General features: G+C 41.7%; 1 protein-coding gene across 5 annotated transcripts in view; it reads right to left on the bottom strand.

Moving 5' to 3' along the window:
* The window catches only part of UBN1 (ubinuclein 1), a 1,063,877-nt gene that overhangs the window by 848,994 nt on the left and 200,137 nt on the right, over positions 1-14,746 (bottom strand). For all 5 annotated transcript variants that reach the window (XM_085632215.1, XM_085632217.1, XM_085632216.1 and 2 more), the window contains one exon: positions 7,692-7,778. In XM_085632215.1, coding sequence (XP_085488341.1) covers positions 7,692-7,778 — 87 coding nt within the window. The remainder of the gene's footprint in view (positions 1-7,691; positions 7,779-14,746) is intronic.

Raw genomic sequence — 14,746 nt, forward strand, 5'->3', positions numbered from 1 at the left:
TTTTTCAGGAGATTAATGTGATAGATTTGGGTTATTTTTGTTGGAATCTAATTCAATACGGTAAGTAACAGGAGTCACCTTTTCTGTGATCACATAGGGGCCCTGCCATTGTCCTAACAGTTTATGGTTGGAAGAGGTCATCATTAAGAGGATGGGATCCCCTACGTTGAAAGGCCTTTCCTTCGCATTTTTGCCATACTGGTTCTTTTGGGACAGTTATGCCTGTTCCATAATGGTTTTAAGTATACTCCTGATGTGCCCCAGATGTGTCTTGAGGTTAGCTACATACTCTATTAGGGGTTTAGCCCTGTCCTTCTCTTTCTCCCACCCTTCCTGGGCCATGTCCAATAGGGAATGTGGCTGCCAACCGTAGAGAAACTCAAATGATGAAAACGCCGTACGTTTCTGTTCTTTGCATCTAATGGCAAACAAGGCAAGGAGCAACACGTCTTCCCAATTCCTTGCTTCAAGATCTAGCAATTTGTTTTTAGGGTACTCTTCAACGTTGCATAATATCGCTCAACAAGCCCATCAATTTGCAGGTGATATGCTGCAGAATGGATTTGTTTGATCCCCAACTGCTGGCATTCCTGCTGCAATAGTTTAGATGAGTTGAGATGTGAAGGGGGTCCCTTGATCCGTTAGGCTCTCCCTCGGGAATCCCACCCTTGAAAAGATGTTGATCATACCTTTGCTATGTGTGTGGTGTTGGATTGTTGTAATGCCACAGCCTCAGGAAAGAGAGTGGCATAATCAACAAGAACCAAGGCTTATCGGCAACCATTACTGGAGGGAAGAAGAAGGCCTATTATGTCCATGCCTACTCTCATGAATGGTTCTTCTATAACAGGTAAGGGCATGAGGGGGACTTTACTGGGAAGGCATCAGCTGTTTCTCTGACATATGGGACACTCTCTACAGTATTTTGTTTACTTAATGGTAGATCCCTGGCCAGTAGAATTTATTTTGGATGGTTTTCTCAGTCTTCTCAGTACTCATGTGCCCCTAATATATATGCCTATGAGTTAAGAACACAACTTTTTCATAAAAAGGCACGGGTACTAACAGTTGAGGTGGTTGGGCTTTCCCTCCCTTCCAGTACACCAACCCTACTTTTAGGAAAAACTGGGGACCTGCGTCGGCGACGTCTTCTTGTTCAGAAGCATTATTCTAAGCTTCACAAAACGTGGGTTCTTCTCATTGAGTAGCCTGGAAGTTCTGATCTGCCTTCCAGATAGATTCATTAGTATATGCAGGCAATACATTTGGTGGTGCTTTCTTCTCATCTTTGCCCTCTGCTTTTTGGGTTTTTGATGAGGGTCACTCATGGTCTTCGGCCTGGAAAAAGGGTGCGGTTCCCCACCACACATCCCTCTCCTTCCAGGTTTGCTGAACCAGGGTTTCTTAATGGGGATAATCATTTTCTACAATGAATTGTTCTGGCAGCTGTGGTATAAATCCTACCCTCAGAGCAATCACAGGGTCGGTGTGGTGTTTAATACCTCTTGTTATCTCCATCAACACACTGGATGGCCACGGACCCGGTGGTATGGGTTATACCCTCTGAGGGCACATCACACTCTGCAGACACCCTGTATGCGAGAGGGTGGTAACGGGTTTACTATTCACAGATAGGTGACAATGATAGGGAGGTCTAGCTTCCGAGGGAGAGCAATACAGAGTCCTAACCATTCCTATATATATGGGTTCTTCCTTCGGTGGCAAAAAAAAAAGCAATCTGGCCAAAACCGCCAAACAGGAAACATTGCAGACCTAGAGGGTTAGAAAAGCACTCCTTCTGTCTACTGCTTTTCTATGGTTGGTTGAGCATGCTGACAGACCCACTTCTGTATAGGGGTGAAGGGAGGTGAGGAACTGTTCCAAATATATTTTCTCCAGAGTGTCTTCTTTTGAGGCAGTGAGGGGTTTTAACCACTGATCCGTCTTACTTTGATGCAATAATATGGGGCTTGTGGTCCTTCTGTGATTGGTCGCAGTTTAATCTGGTAGGTCTCCTCGTCTACCCCCAATCGTTCGAGGCTACTTCTCTTAATTTTACAATAGGCAGTGGTTCCTTGGGAGTTAGCAGCCTGGAGGTCGATGGATAACAATGGGCCTAAATACTGTTGCCACTTAATTGGGGGCCAGGCTGCAGTCTGAGTCATGCGCTTAAAGTTATTGACAAAGGAGTCAGGATCCTCTCCTCCAACATACTTCTGTAATACAACAGAGGGTGAGGCCGTACTGCCTCTTTGCTGTCCCAAAACATCAGCGAGCTTTCCAACAGCTGTTTCCTGGGTCTGGCCTGGTAATGCTTTGTGGAGGGTTTCTCTATCTTCAGTCGTTACGGCTAGGAATATTTCCACGATCTCCACTAGTTTTTCTTGACTCTCTGCCATTTTGTTGACCACAGCCTCCAGATCGCCAGATCCCACTTCTGACACCACCTGTGGAAGGGCTAGGCAGATATATACATGTGGAGGCAGAACATAGTTCTGAATGCTGCTGTTTATTTTATATTTTGTGTAAAGAATTTGTTGGGCCAGAAGGTAGCAGGTGACAAGTCTTTAATCAGTCCTGTCTTTGTCTTCTTTTCTTCCTTGGGATCTTCCTCTCATGATGGTGCCACCCAGAGTCTCAAAGAAATGAGAAAATAGTGGTAAGTGTGTGCTAGGAAATGCTCCTTTCTATCCGTCACCACCCACATCTGTATGTGTGCCTGTTGCAAAGTCATCCTGTGCCCTGGGCACCCCCCAACGTTTTGCTGAATGGTACTGGTGGTAACTGACTCTGACTGACCCTGGCCTCTGCCTAACCAGGCCTAGGGCTAGTGCTATGCTGAAAGAGACATATTTAGAATACAGTGAAAATACCTACATACACTAGTGTACACTATGGTATGGGGTACCCCTGTGATTGACATGACATACCCTATCAGCCCCCAATAAATAATAGGGCAGGAGGATTAAAACTACCTAGAAATCGTTAGTTCACAATAGGGAATGGCAGTTTAGAGGCCAGCAGCCATTTTCTGCACTTGCATGTGTGCACTGCTGAAGCCTGAGGTCAGTTTAAAAGTAGCCCTGGGTGGCGGAAATTTTAAAAAAAAATTAAATTGTGCCCAGACTTTGGGGCACTTAGACATTGATAACCTACAATGTTTTGGCATATTAAGAACCCCCAGGGTCTCCCCTAGGTGTCCCAGGGGTGGAGGGTCAGGTTTTTATAAGGGAGTTCCTTATAAAATGCCCTGGGTTAAGTGAAATTTCACATTTCACTCCGCGCACTCTGATAAAGTGCTGCACAAATTCGACTTTGATGCTAGGAGCACTGTGGAGGGAGGATCTGCACTATTTCTACAGATTCAGAACCCCCAAAGTCTCCCTTAGATGTTCCTGGGGTGGGGGCCCTGTAGATATAAGCCAAGTACTTATAAAATATGTTTTTATAAGCCCTAGTGCTGGAAAAATGGCCCAAGTCTTTATTCCCATTGCAAATCCCATGCCACATAGGTTAACATCGCAATAGGTCATTAACTAATAACTCCTGATAGGAGAATGATAGAACGTCCATTCAAAGAATGGTAGTGATAAATCCAACAATATGATATTGTTGAATTTCTCCTAAAAGGTATAAGACTTTCTTGTTTGTAAGTTCAGATTCAGCCTTCCAGTGGTCTGTCCTAATTGGTCAGAGTTAAGTGGATTAGCCAGGCTGCCTTGAAGAGGTGAAAACGTGCCCCTGGGTTTAACCAGCTCTGCTGGGAGGGCAGTGTGCTGCTACACAGGAATGCCAGAGCAAGGGGAGGAGTCGTAAACCATGGTCTTCAAAGAGAAGGGGAGGCCTCAGTGTCATTTGCAGCTTCACTCTTTTGACCCAAAAGCCAGAGCTAGGCTTATTGAAGGAATGCACAGATGCAAGGGGGAGAGTTTATAGAAAGTAGCCATCCTAGGGGTGTGTTTAGCTAGCTCTTACCTCCCTGCTGGAAAATCAGCCATTATGAATTTGGAGGATTTGGTGCACTCTGGGACAAAATAATGCCACACTCTACAGGATACGGTCATATTACTGGGGAGTTGCCCTGCTCCCATTGGTCAGCAGTGACCTCCTGCTTAACCCAGAGAACTTGGAATAGGTATCTAAGAGGGGCAGAGTCTCTCAGATCTGTTGCTTGAAACTTGAGAAAGCAAGACGTTGCCATGCTGAGAAGTTGGGGTGGAAATTCTAAGGCCTTCCCTCTGAAGACTGCACCAGCTGAAACTACAGCCCTGTGGATTACCTTGAAGTAAAATAACTAAAGAGTGGACTCCCTGCAAGCTACAGGTTAACAGAGCTCCCCTGGAACATCACCACTAAGGATCCTCAACCTGGAGAACTACCAGTGGATTTGTAAAGGTTTTGTCCAAGTGGATTGTGGGAACTGAAGTCCTCAACTTTCAAGGACCGTCTTGAAGCTTCCAGACCCTTGGAGTGAGTTTGAGACACTTTTGGACCCTTTAGGGAACTTCAGTAAGAAATTCCAGAAGCTTGGAGAACTTTGGTGCAACTTTGAAAAAATGCTCCATGGGGGAACCGACTCAACCTGGCCAGCCAAGCCGCCTGCCTTCAACTACGAGCCGGCCAAGCCATCAAGGTTCGTCCCGCTAAAAGCTCCCTAGGTACGACTTCTAGAGTTTGACCGGGAGTAGAAGAAATTTGGGCCGGCGAACCCTCAACGAATCCGGCCTGGTGAAGAGCATTGAAGGACCCCGCAAGAAAAAGCTCTAGAAATGTTTCTATGTCCGAAGGTTAAAACTGGGACCGGGACGTGCCGCGAGTGGTAGCCGCTCAAGGCTCCATCGCGGTCAGCCTGAAACTTTGACTTTGAGCCGGTCTATTGCGACCAGATGTCCCAATATGGTGTTATAAGTTTCTAAGTGCTATGAAGTGATAAATCTTTAATAATTCATATCTTTTAAAGATAAAAATATTTCCTATTTTTATAAATTGGTGTTGGATTTTTATTATGCATTGTGGCTTCATTATTTACTGAATTGGTGTTTTTAAATGCTTTACATACCTGTCTTTGAAGTTTAGCCTGCCTGCTCACAGCCAAGCTACCAAGGGTTGAGCATGGGAATAATTTTCTAAGACCTATTTTGAGCCCTATACTGTGTTAGTGGCCTTATTGCCAGTGGCAGACCTACATTTGTCCCTACTTAATCCACTTTCCAAAAGTGCCTTTACAGCTGGGGGAGGTTTTTATTTAGTGAGGGTTGTGCCTTGGGACGAGGACAGCATGCACCTATTTGGTTTGGGAATATTTAGCCCGAAATCAACCTTTTTCCTGCAGGCCTCAGACCTCCTCCCCTTCTTTTAAGGGCTAAGGATTTAAGCCAGGTTAACATCATCTAGAATCAAGGTCTCATGTCTTCCAATGATTTGTGCCCGCATTTTTATAAGGCAAGATGCGGCGTGCCAATATCTAAACCATGCAATGCCCGGTGTGCCAATATAACCTCTAGGACATTTGTAGACTTCCCAGTCAGCGCAAAACAACAAAGTGACCCTCTGAGCTCAAACCTACCTCAATTCCCTCCTCCCCCTCCTAAACAATCACACAAATCTTCCCCTACGACACTCACCCGCTATACCGCAACTCTCCTGAGTTGCAGCGGCTCGCCAGCATCCTCCGGCAGTGTCCACCACTCCTCACTCCAGGAGTCAGGAATCTCGTCCAGGCCAACAGCGTCTCCCAACACATTGGTTCCACTTTGATGGCTTCTCACTGGGTCGCTCTGTGGTTTCTCCATCTTCTTTCCAGTATCCTCCTAGCCTTTCGTCCATCCTGCTGTTGCATACTTTTCTCTTTCTCCTCCCCTTCTGGATTTGCCCTCACTGATGGAAACTCCGCCCTTCTGTCCAAAAACATGGCAGCCCTTTGTTAGTGTTGTTTGAGTTTTCCCTCCTGGAATCCTTTTTCTCTTTGTAGCATAGGTGTTCCAGGGGCATCGAGAGTCGGAGATCCGGTTTCAGGGACAAGTACAAGGTAAGTAGTGGGGCTCCGGGCCGATTTCATCACAATGGGTTTTTTAAAGTGGGAATTTATGCAATTAGTATAACAAAAGGGGGTTGTGGTCACAAACTGTTTTACATCAGTATTCTGTATAAGTGACCCCAGTTTGAAGTTGGGTGGTGCTTAATATCCTCTTCAATGTGTGTGACTTGCTGTTAGTCCATGGACCCACTATAGAGGGCAGTCTCTGAATGCTTAAGGTTGACACACCCGCTATTTTGCCCATGGTTTCATGGCAGTCTCTGCCAACGATCTGCTTCTCCTCGGCATTTCTCACCAAGCCTTGCGATATTATCAGGCTCCACAGCCTATGTTTAGTTTCCGCACTACGTTTAGGGAACTCAAAACCCGCCACAGGCTCAGGATGAATTGTGCTGGGGTTGTTGGTGGAGAGCTGAGTGGAGCCAATAATAATCCACGAGCTGCTGGCCAGGCCCTCCCAAAAAGGACTAATTTTATTTAATAACAATCAAGCGTTAGCTATACCAGCATAAGCAACATATTTTGCACATCGAGGTTCAATAGTTTCAAATGTATAGCCAGATTAACACTTTCCTTGATGTAGCAAAGGTAACAGATATCTTGTAAAAACTGCAAAATCAATCTATTCATAAAATATCCCCGAAATCAATGGGTAAGGAGCTTCAAACAATATGAATGAATATTTTATACTACACTGGTATAGGGAAAATACCATATTCCATAAATTAAAGTTTATGTAGACCATAAATTGTGAGAAGAACTACAAAAGATAAAATAAATACCCCAGTCAATACCACGATAAAGATTGAGGAATTACAAGTTTTGATATGATCACAGATCACTAGGAGACCCTGCCCAAATTCAGTTCCTGGAGACAAACCGCACTTTAGTCACCTCAAAGAATGGAGATGATCACCCAGATTAAGCCCATAAGGTTTATCAGTTCAAAATAAAGTTACGATTGTAATTGACATAATTTGCACTTACCTTTCCTCCCAAGTGGATGATCTGGTAAGATACAAAATTCATGCAAAACCTAATTATCGTAAACTCACTGTTATGACTTTCCTTTAAATGAAGAGTCACAAAGTACCTATCATGTTCTCTTCCGATCACGCTAACATGTTCTGAGATTCTAACTCTCAACTGTTGAATGGTACTGACCACCTGAAGGAGTCTACAGGGAGCCATGAGAAACTAAAAATCACAGGTGGTTTATCAATTTGAAAGTAACTTAATTGTTCATACTGCCGTTAGATTCCCCAGTCTCTCTACATCAGTTAAAAGTGAGATTACACATCTGGCAAGTGGCAACAATATATTTATGGAACCCATAAAAGCTTATCAAAGACACTAAACTGAACTATTCTCTTGCATTCTGAGTGGATCCTATTCTAGGCACTTTAAAATGCTGCTGTAAATGATTTTGATAATTTTGTGTACCGAGGCATGCACTGGTTTGAATTAAAATTCATGCATAGCAGTAAATGTACTAAGACAAGTTTTGTACGTGTTGCAAGCACTTAAAAAAGATATTACTAACGACACAACACACAAAAGGAAGGAAGGAAGAAAGTGATAACAATTGTGGCACACAGAGTTCTCTTTTAAATGCCTTGCAGACTTAACATGCGAATCCATGGACAACACTTACATACTTCTCTTCAAACTTCTTAGCCAGAGCTTCCACATTAAGCCTTTCAATTTCATCATCATTAAAAGGATTTGAGGCTTCCTTGTTCTGCAAAAGAGAATAAACCACTCGGTGTTACCTTGGTACATGTTTTCAAATGAAGTCCCGAATATACACATGCTTTGCTGTGGAAACACCCTCTCAACAAAAACTACATCTACAGATTACATTTACGCATGCGATCCTTAAACAACTATTGCTTCACCACCTCCTTCCAATAAACCCTACAATAGCCCTAGAAGCACATGTAATTTAAACCTTCCTGTTAAAAGGCATTTTTCAACCATACGGATATGGAAGTAGGGTTCTCTGCTTTACTTCAGGGATCAGTGTACATAGAGGCCCTCCACCAGGAGTGTGGGTGTTTTCAGTCAACCTGAGGTCATAGTCCCTTTCTGATTGAGGATTGCAGAGGAGATGAATATTTCACAGAACGACATCACATACCCATGCATCAAAAACAAAAACAGTGGATCAACACAGATAATATGCATCTCTATCCTGAGATTTTAACAGTTTCAATCAAGTGCCCAATACCTGGTAACTATCCTGAAAATGCAATCATTCAAAATGTCACATAGCACTCAGTCCCTGAACAACTGCTAATCCGGTTTCAACCAACTAACCAGCACTGAAAACATGTCAGAAGTCACATTACATAAAATGCTGGTGATCCATGACTCAAGCAGTGATTGCTTACCTTGTTCTGCTTAGCTCATTATCTGTCTTTGACACCATAATCACACATTTCTGTTTCAACACCAAAACTGCTCAACTAAGGCTTCTTCTTTCTGCAAGACAGACCCCAAATTTAAATATTTGGCTATCATCAATCTAATGATGTCCCCTGCCCAGAAAGGTGCCACCAGGATCCATCTTCTTGCCTTACTTTTCCAACAATATGTCACCCTTTGGTACCCCTTACAAAAGGTAGTGGCCTCATTTGCACAATCCACAGCTGACATGTAATTGTGCAATTAAATCACGATGGACAAAATCAAATGCACAGTTGACCAAATGGCTAAACTTTATCCTAATAAAAATGTATACAAACTAACTGCCCCAAGGGAACTAGTGCAAAGTCCCAAAACCAGTCACCAAGCAGCACAATGCAATTCCCATATGCTGTAGTGAGGACGGGGTTCTGTGTGCACACATTACTAGGTTAGCATAAGCGCTTTAGATGTAAAACGCCATCTTGCCACTTTGCTGCTTTTGCACACGACACTGCAGGTAGCTGTTATTACAAGAAAAACTGCTTGCTTGCTTTTTCTACACTTGAGAACGGTCTGTTGTTCACAGCCTCAGACGTGCACCGCGACCTTAGTCTGAACACTGTGTGCAGAAGCCGTCAAGGTCAAATAACAATGTAAGCTTTTGAATTCAGGTTGATCGGCCCAAGCTCTAGCCATAACACGCACACAGCTGCAAATATCTGAAACTTGGGTGCCTTTAATATTGCATTTGCATGCTTGATTCAGACACTTGGAGAAAACCTTTCCGGACACAGAGAGCAGAGCTGATCCTGTGATGTGATTCACCTAAGCTGATATTTACGGTATGGGGTTTCCCATTCAAGCCTAGAGACCTTCTATTCGTTTCATAAAACTAGTTTACTAGTGAAGGGAGGGTGGTTGTTTTCCACTATCATTTGTAATATGATTTCTCCCTTCATTTTCTATGGTATTGTAACAATGCTGATGGTTTCGTTTTTAATCATTTGTCTGCTTATATTAGCCAAAGTACTGCACCTTAGAGCACGTAGTTAAAAATAAACATTTTAAACTTTACCGTGTCTCTGATTACTCTTGTTGTGGACTGCTATGAGAATAATAACGAAAAGGTGCTTCTGATTCCCACCATTCCTGAGAGTACTCTAAGTCGCTTGTTCTGGGTTGTCTAATCATTGGTAGCTTCGAGATGATACGGAGAACGAATGAGACAATGATGCTAGTCGGATAGGGGTTCTGGGTACAGAGGTGAGTTTTTTGGTTTACCACAATTCACTGAGGTCCTGGTTTCCTGCGCATAGTTCTGTGCATGAGCAGAATCCCTGCAACAATGCAAACCAGAGAGGATTCTTTCCCTAACTAGTATTCCATCACCAGAATGTAACAATGAATGCCTTTGTTCTATCTCACTAAGCTGACATCAGCCGTCTCTACAAATGCCTTCCATTTTACTTCCTCCGATGACTTGAGCGTTTTCAAAACAACACGGGCAGACAAGTACTCAATGAAGCCCAAACTGGCTGCCTATCAAGTATGGACTTCCATTCACTCCCTTCTGCATTACACAACAAGTATTCTATACTGCTACCGCTCCAAACTATCAGAATCAGCTCACTTGTACACAGTGCCAAACTACAAAACAACGCAATGGGAGAATGGTCATTTCCAGTCAGTGATTAGCACTCTGAATGCCCTCCATACAGCCTAAGCACCATCAATGATCTACTTACTTTCAGGGAATTAGTAAAACATGCCTGTTTCAAAAGAAAAGATAAGACACCCATGAGGGATTGACTATAGCCCCAGTCAATATCAATCACCACCCACTGAACAAGGCTGACTCCCCCCTTAGACGTTTCACACTAAAGTCCCATATAGCCAATCTGCTCATTTCTTCATGTTGTAAAATTGCTCCTCAAGCACCATTTCTCCATTACACATAGCATCTTGGGATAAAAAGTTACAAGTACATGGAATCAACCACTGCCATCAGCTTCAAAAGGCAACTTTACAATAACGACATAATATCACATAACTCAAAGACATTAATCGGAACACAGGATAAATCACAGAGGGTTACCCTTGACTCCCAATTCTCCTGCACACACATTAAAATTATTCAAAATAGCCCGGACTTGGAAACTCTGATATCAAATAATTAGGGCTTAAACTGAAGATTGTCATACTTCCCGCTCTGACCACTTAACCTTCTGGCTTGATTACGGCCACTTGCAATGTCTGGGCCACAAACAAACAACCCCCACAATTGTTAAAGATTACAGGGATCTGTTAGCATGAGCTGAAAGCCATTTTGTACTTGGCAGCCATTTTAGTTAGCTATGTGCTGACCATTTGCTGTTTCCCTCATTCAGAGCCTTGCACATGCTCAGAAGGGCCAAGCTAGTAGAATGCACCTGTTCCTAGTATAGAACTGTCAGGCTGTTCTAACTGATGTCAGCAACTTATTACTCCTCCTACTTGTTGACTGTGCATTTTCTGTATGACCATCTATGTGTGTAACTCTTCTCATGTGTACTTGTACCGCCTTCTTTTGAGCCCCTGTGTGGATATATAAGGCCCCTGTTCTCTGTACTCCTTAGAATGCCTCCTACAGTGACTTAAGATTACTGTATGATGCAATCTCCCTCTTCTGAGGTTAATAAAAAAGATGTCTTTTATATTTCAGCTTCTGTGCCAATCTCTTCTTCTTTGTTGGTTTAAAAGGACCAGGTGTATCAGTGAAGCCCCTGAGAAGGTTTCTGATTTCTTCAATTGGTGCCCTCTGTGAGGCTCATCAGAGAAGTGGCTTTCCAAGGGAGTGGTCTTGATGGGAGACAGGAATCCACTGAGGAGGACAGAACAGGACTCTAGTAAAAAGGTACCATAAACTGAGATTCTGTCTCTGCAGCCCAGTATATTTCTGGTCTTCCTGATTTGACTCCTCCAACTGCTTACCACTCCTGACTGAGAACATTTTTAGCATGAGTATTCTAAAAACGACCGTTTGGTCACTCAGAACTTGGCACTGATGTTTGAGATTTTTGTGCTTGGTAAGGTAGTTTGTTGCGACGCTTTTTGGACTTGAATGGAAATTGGCCAATATTTGGAATTTGGAAATACATAAAATGCAATTTATGTAGGCAGGTAATGAGAAACTTTTGTAAACGTGAATGGCACACTTTGAGTTAAGTGCAACTTTGTGTATAATATTGTATATGCTGCAATATTCTTGGCATGCCTGTTCTTAGCACACATCGTAGAACGTGTTGCTTTCTTGGAGGTACCATTTTGGAACTTGTATAGAATTAGCGGGCTCCCCTAGAGGGGATACCTAACTAGGTTTAGGTATAAAAAACGTATTTCTTCCTCGGTGACTAGTACCCAGAGGAACTAAATATGTACATAAAAAGGATCCTGGTCTGTGCACTTAGTAACATTCATAAGTGGTGATATGCAGAGCGTTTTTTTCTTGGTGTTCTGCCAGCCAAATCTAGTGAATATGACTTACAACTAGTATTTACAAATGGTTTGGTTTAAGTACAGTCTGTGGGCTGTCTTTTGTTTCTGTCCTAAGTGTTGATCTGTGGGTTAAATGTGTGTTTAAATGTCTGTGGTTTGTCATTAGTGGTACTTGTGTGAGTAAGTAGCAATTGCGCTCTTGATGCAAGAATGGCTAGCCTTAAGCACGCTGTATTGTGTGTTCTGAGTGTATGACCTCCTTTTGAAAAGGTCTAGAATGAGCTCAATGTGTTTTTTTTGTCATCATTCTGTTATGCAAAATATCATTAAAATAAAATATATTTTAAAATATTCCAGCAATGAATTATATAATATATGCTAAATAGCTGCACGCTATCATTAAATTGACAGAGTAAGACACTATACTTGTGTGCAAATTGCACCGATGCTAAAGATAAAATTAGAATTCACATTGAATAGGAATAAAAAAAAGCTTCAAAAACGAAATTGTGTGTTTTGCAATAAATAAATTAAGATACAAAATGTTACATCATTTATCCTTATGTATTAGGTGTTAAAAGGCATTTACATTATCTGAGTGAGTTGGTTGTTGCTGTACTAAACATACATTACAGAACTATAGATTTGTGCTGGCTTGAAAGGCGTGTGAATTCGATGCCTGCGGATCACAAGCAGCTGTGTCAGCACGTGGGTATTTCTGACTCCAGGCCACAGAAAGAAAGAATGCTGAAGTCCACTAAATCTCAAGTCAGTGCAAACACGGTGTAAAACCCTGCATTTCAGATTGCTGTTTTAAAAGTTAGAAATCTGGTTCATTATTTTGGATAACAGAGAACAGATTGACAGTAGGGATTTCTTTTCTTAATGCCTTTTTAGATAAGGATACAAGTGGTTTTGATGTTAAATAATAATGACTGTCCTTTAAAAGTGGCGCAGACTTTCATGTTTCAAGTTAGGCTTCTGTGCTTAGGGTTATGAATGAATGCGTTTAAATATGATCGGCAAAGGGATGCAGCTTGCTTTTCATATGTAAACTCATAAAAATGATTGGATTTATAAAAAATATATATATATATTTTGATTATATAAAAAAAAATGTTATTAAAGATAGGTGCATTAAATTAGTTTTTAAATATTTATAATGCCTAATAATGATACTGTGAACTCCTAGCATCAAAATTGAATTTAAGCAGTGCTGTACAGCAATAGGGGGTAACTTACATGTGAAATGTCACTTTACCCAGGCGTACAAAACTCATTTTTATAAGAGTATACATTATATATTTCTGATCCCCCATCTCTGGGATGTGTAGAGGACATTCTGGGGATGACTATTATGCAACAACATTGTAGGATATTCATTTTTAAGTGCTCCAAACATCAAAGTCGAAATTGGGTAAAATTCACTATTTAAATGAGGTTATTCCAATCAGAGCAGCTTTTAAACTGCCTTAGGCTCCAGTAAATGCACATATGTAAGTATAGAATGAATAGCTGACATCTATACTGCTAGACAAGCACTCAGCACACTGCTTACGAAAATAAATATGTACAAAAAAGCTAGCAGAAGTTATTAAGCTTACCTCTGAATTGCTGGTAGACAGGAATGGAGTGGGTTTGCTGTTCAGCTCTCAGTCTCCAGGGTCACTTTGAATTGGGAGAACAGCATGGAAACCCTTGCACACAAAATAGAACAGCTGCTAATAGGTTAAAGGTCGAAGTTCTACATTTAGAAGCCTAGCAGGGCTCAGCGCAAGGTTTGCTTTGACATTTCGACATTTGAAAGACGAGATGTCAGGGCTGGGAGAGAAAGAGAGGTTTTGCTTACTTTTTTTTGGGCAAAAGCAAGCTTTTGTGAACTGATATGAACAAAAGGCAATATAATGGTATATGTGAGCTCTGATTAAGAGAATGGCTCTGCCATATATATAGCACTAATGCTTTTAGGGCTGAGTTAAGGAAGCAATGGTATTTAATTTGAATTCATGCGCCCTCTTGTTACACTTGTACACTTGCTAAAGGAATTGGTGGTTGGTTATTCATGTTCTTTAGCTAGTTCAATGTGCTATTTACCTCCTATAACTTTGTTGCTACAAATAGGGGTTGATAGTGTTGACAGAAGTGAAACGTGTTACAGGTTTCCTACTGTCAAAATGGGGGAAGGAGGCTAGCTCCTCTACAAATTAAGGGTAGGCAAATTTATGTTTTCACTCTCTTTTTCTCAATTTCTATTTAGCCTGTCTAAACTGTCTGTGAAACAGCCATGAGACATTCAATTGGTTATTCAGTAATACTGTTTTAAACATTGTTAGCATTAATAAAATGAATAAATAAATATGTTATGTTACTGCCCATCCTGTTTGATGAAATTATGAAGGACGAGTAGTCTAGATTGCTGTTCCCTTATTTGATCTTTAAGGGGGACTAGCTGTGGGTAGTTTTTGTTCTAAACTTCTCAGGTGATAACACCATTATTGTTTATGTTATTCTCATGCTACATACAGTTTTGCAAGGGCATTGCTAGTTTTTATTAGCTAGTCTGTGTAAATAAACTGACCGTCCTTACTAGAGTTGATGTTGCATAGCTTGGATCGTGAAAAGTAGAATGCAGGGATAATGCCCATGTGATCCTTAGCAAACATTTCTGAGGAAAATATTATTTTATAGGAGTTTGTTTGTCACAACATGTTCTGCTGAAGAAAATGTACCCATTATATTGAAGTTTTTAGTTCTTTATGTAATAGGAATACCTGTTAAATTAGCAGTTTTAGATTTTCCTGTTGCTCCTATAACACAAGAGCATGG

This window comes from Triturus cristatus, chromosome 10, assembly GCF_964204655.1.
Source record: "Triturus cristatus chromosome 10, aTriCri1.1, whole genome shotgun sequence".
NCBI classification, from domain to species: Eukaryota; Metazoa; Chordata; class Amphibia; order Caudata; family Salamandridae; genus Triturus; species Triturus cristatus.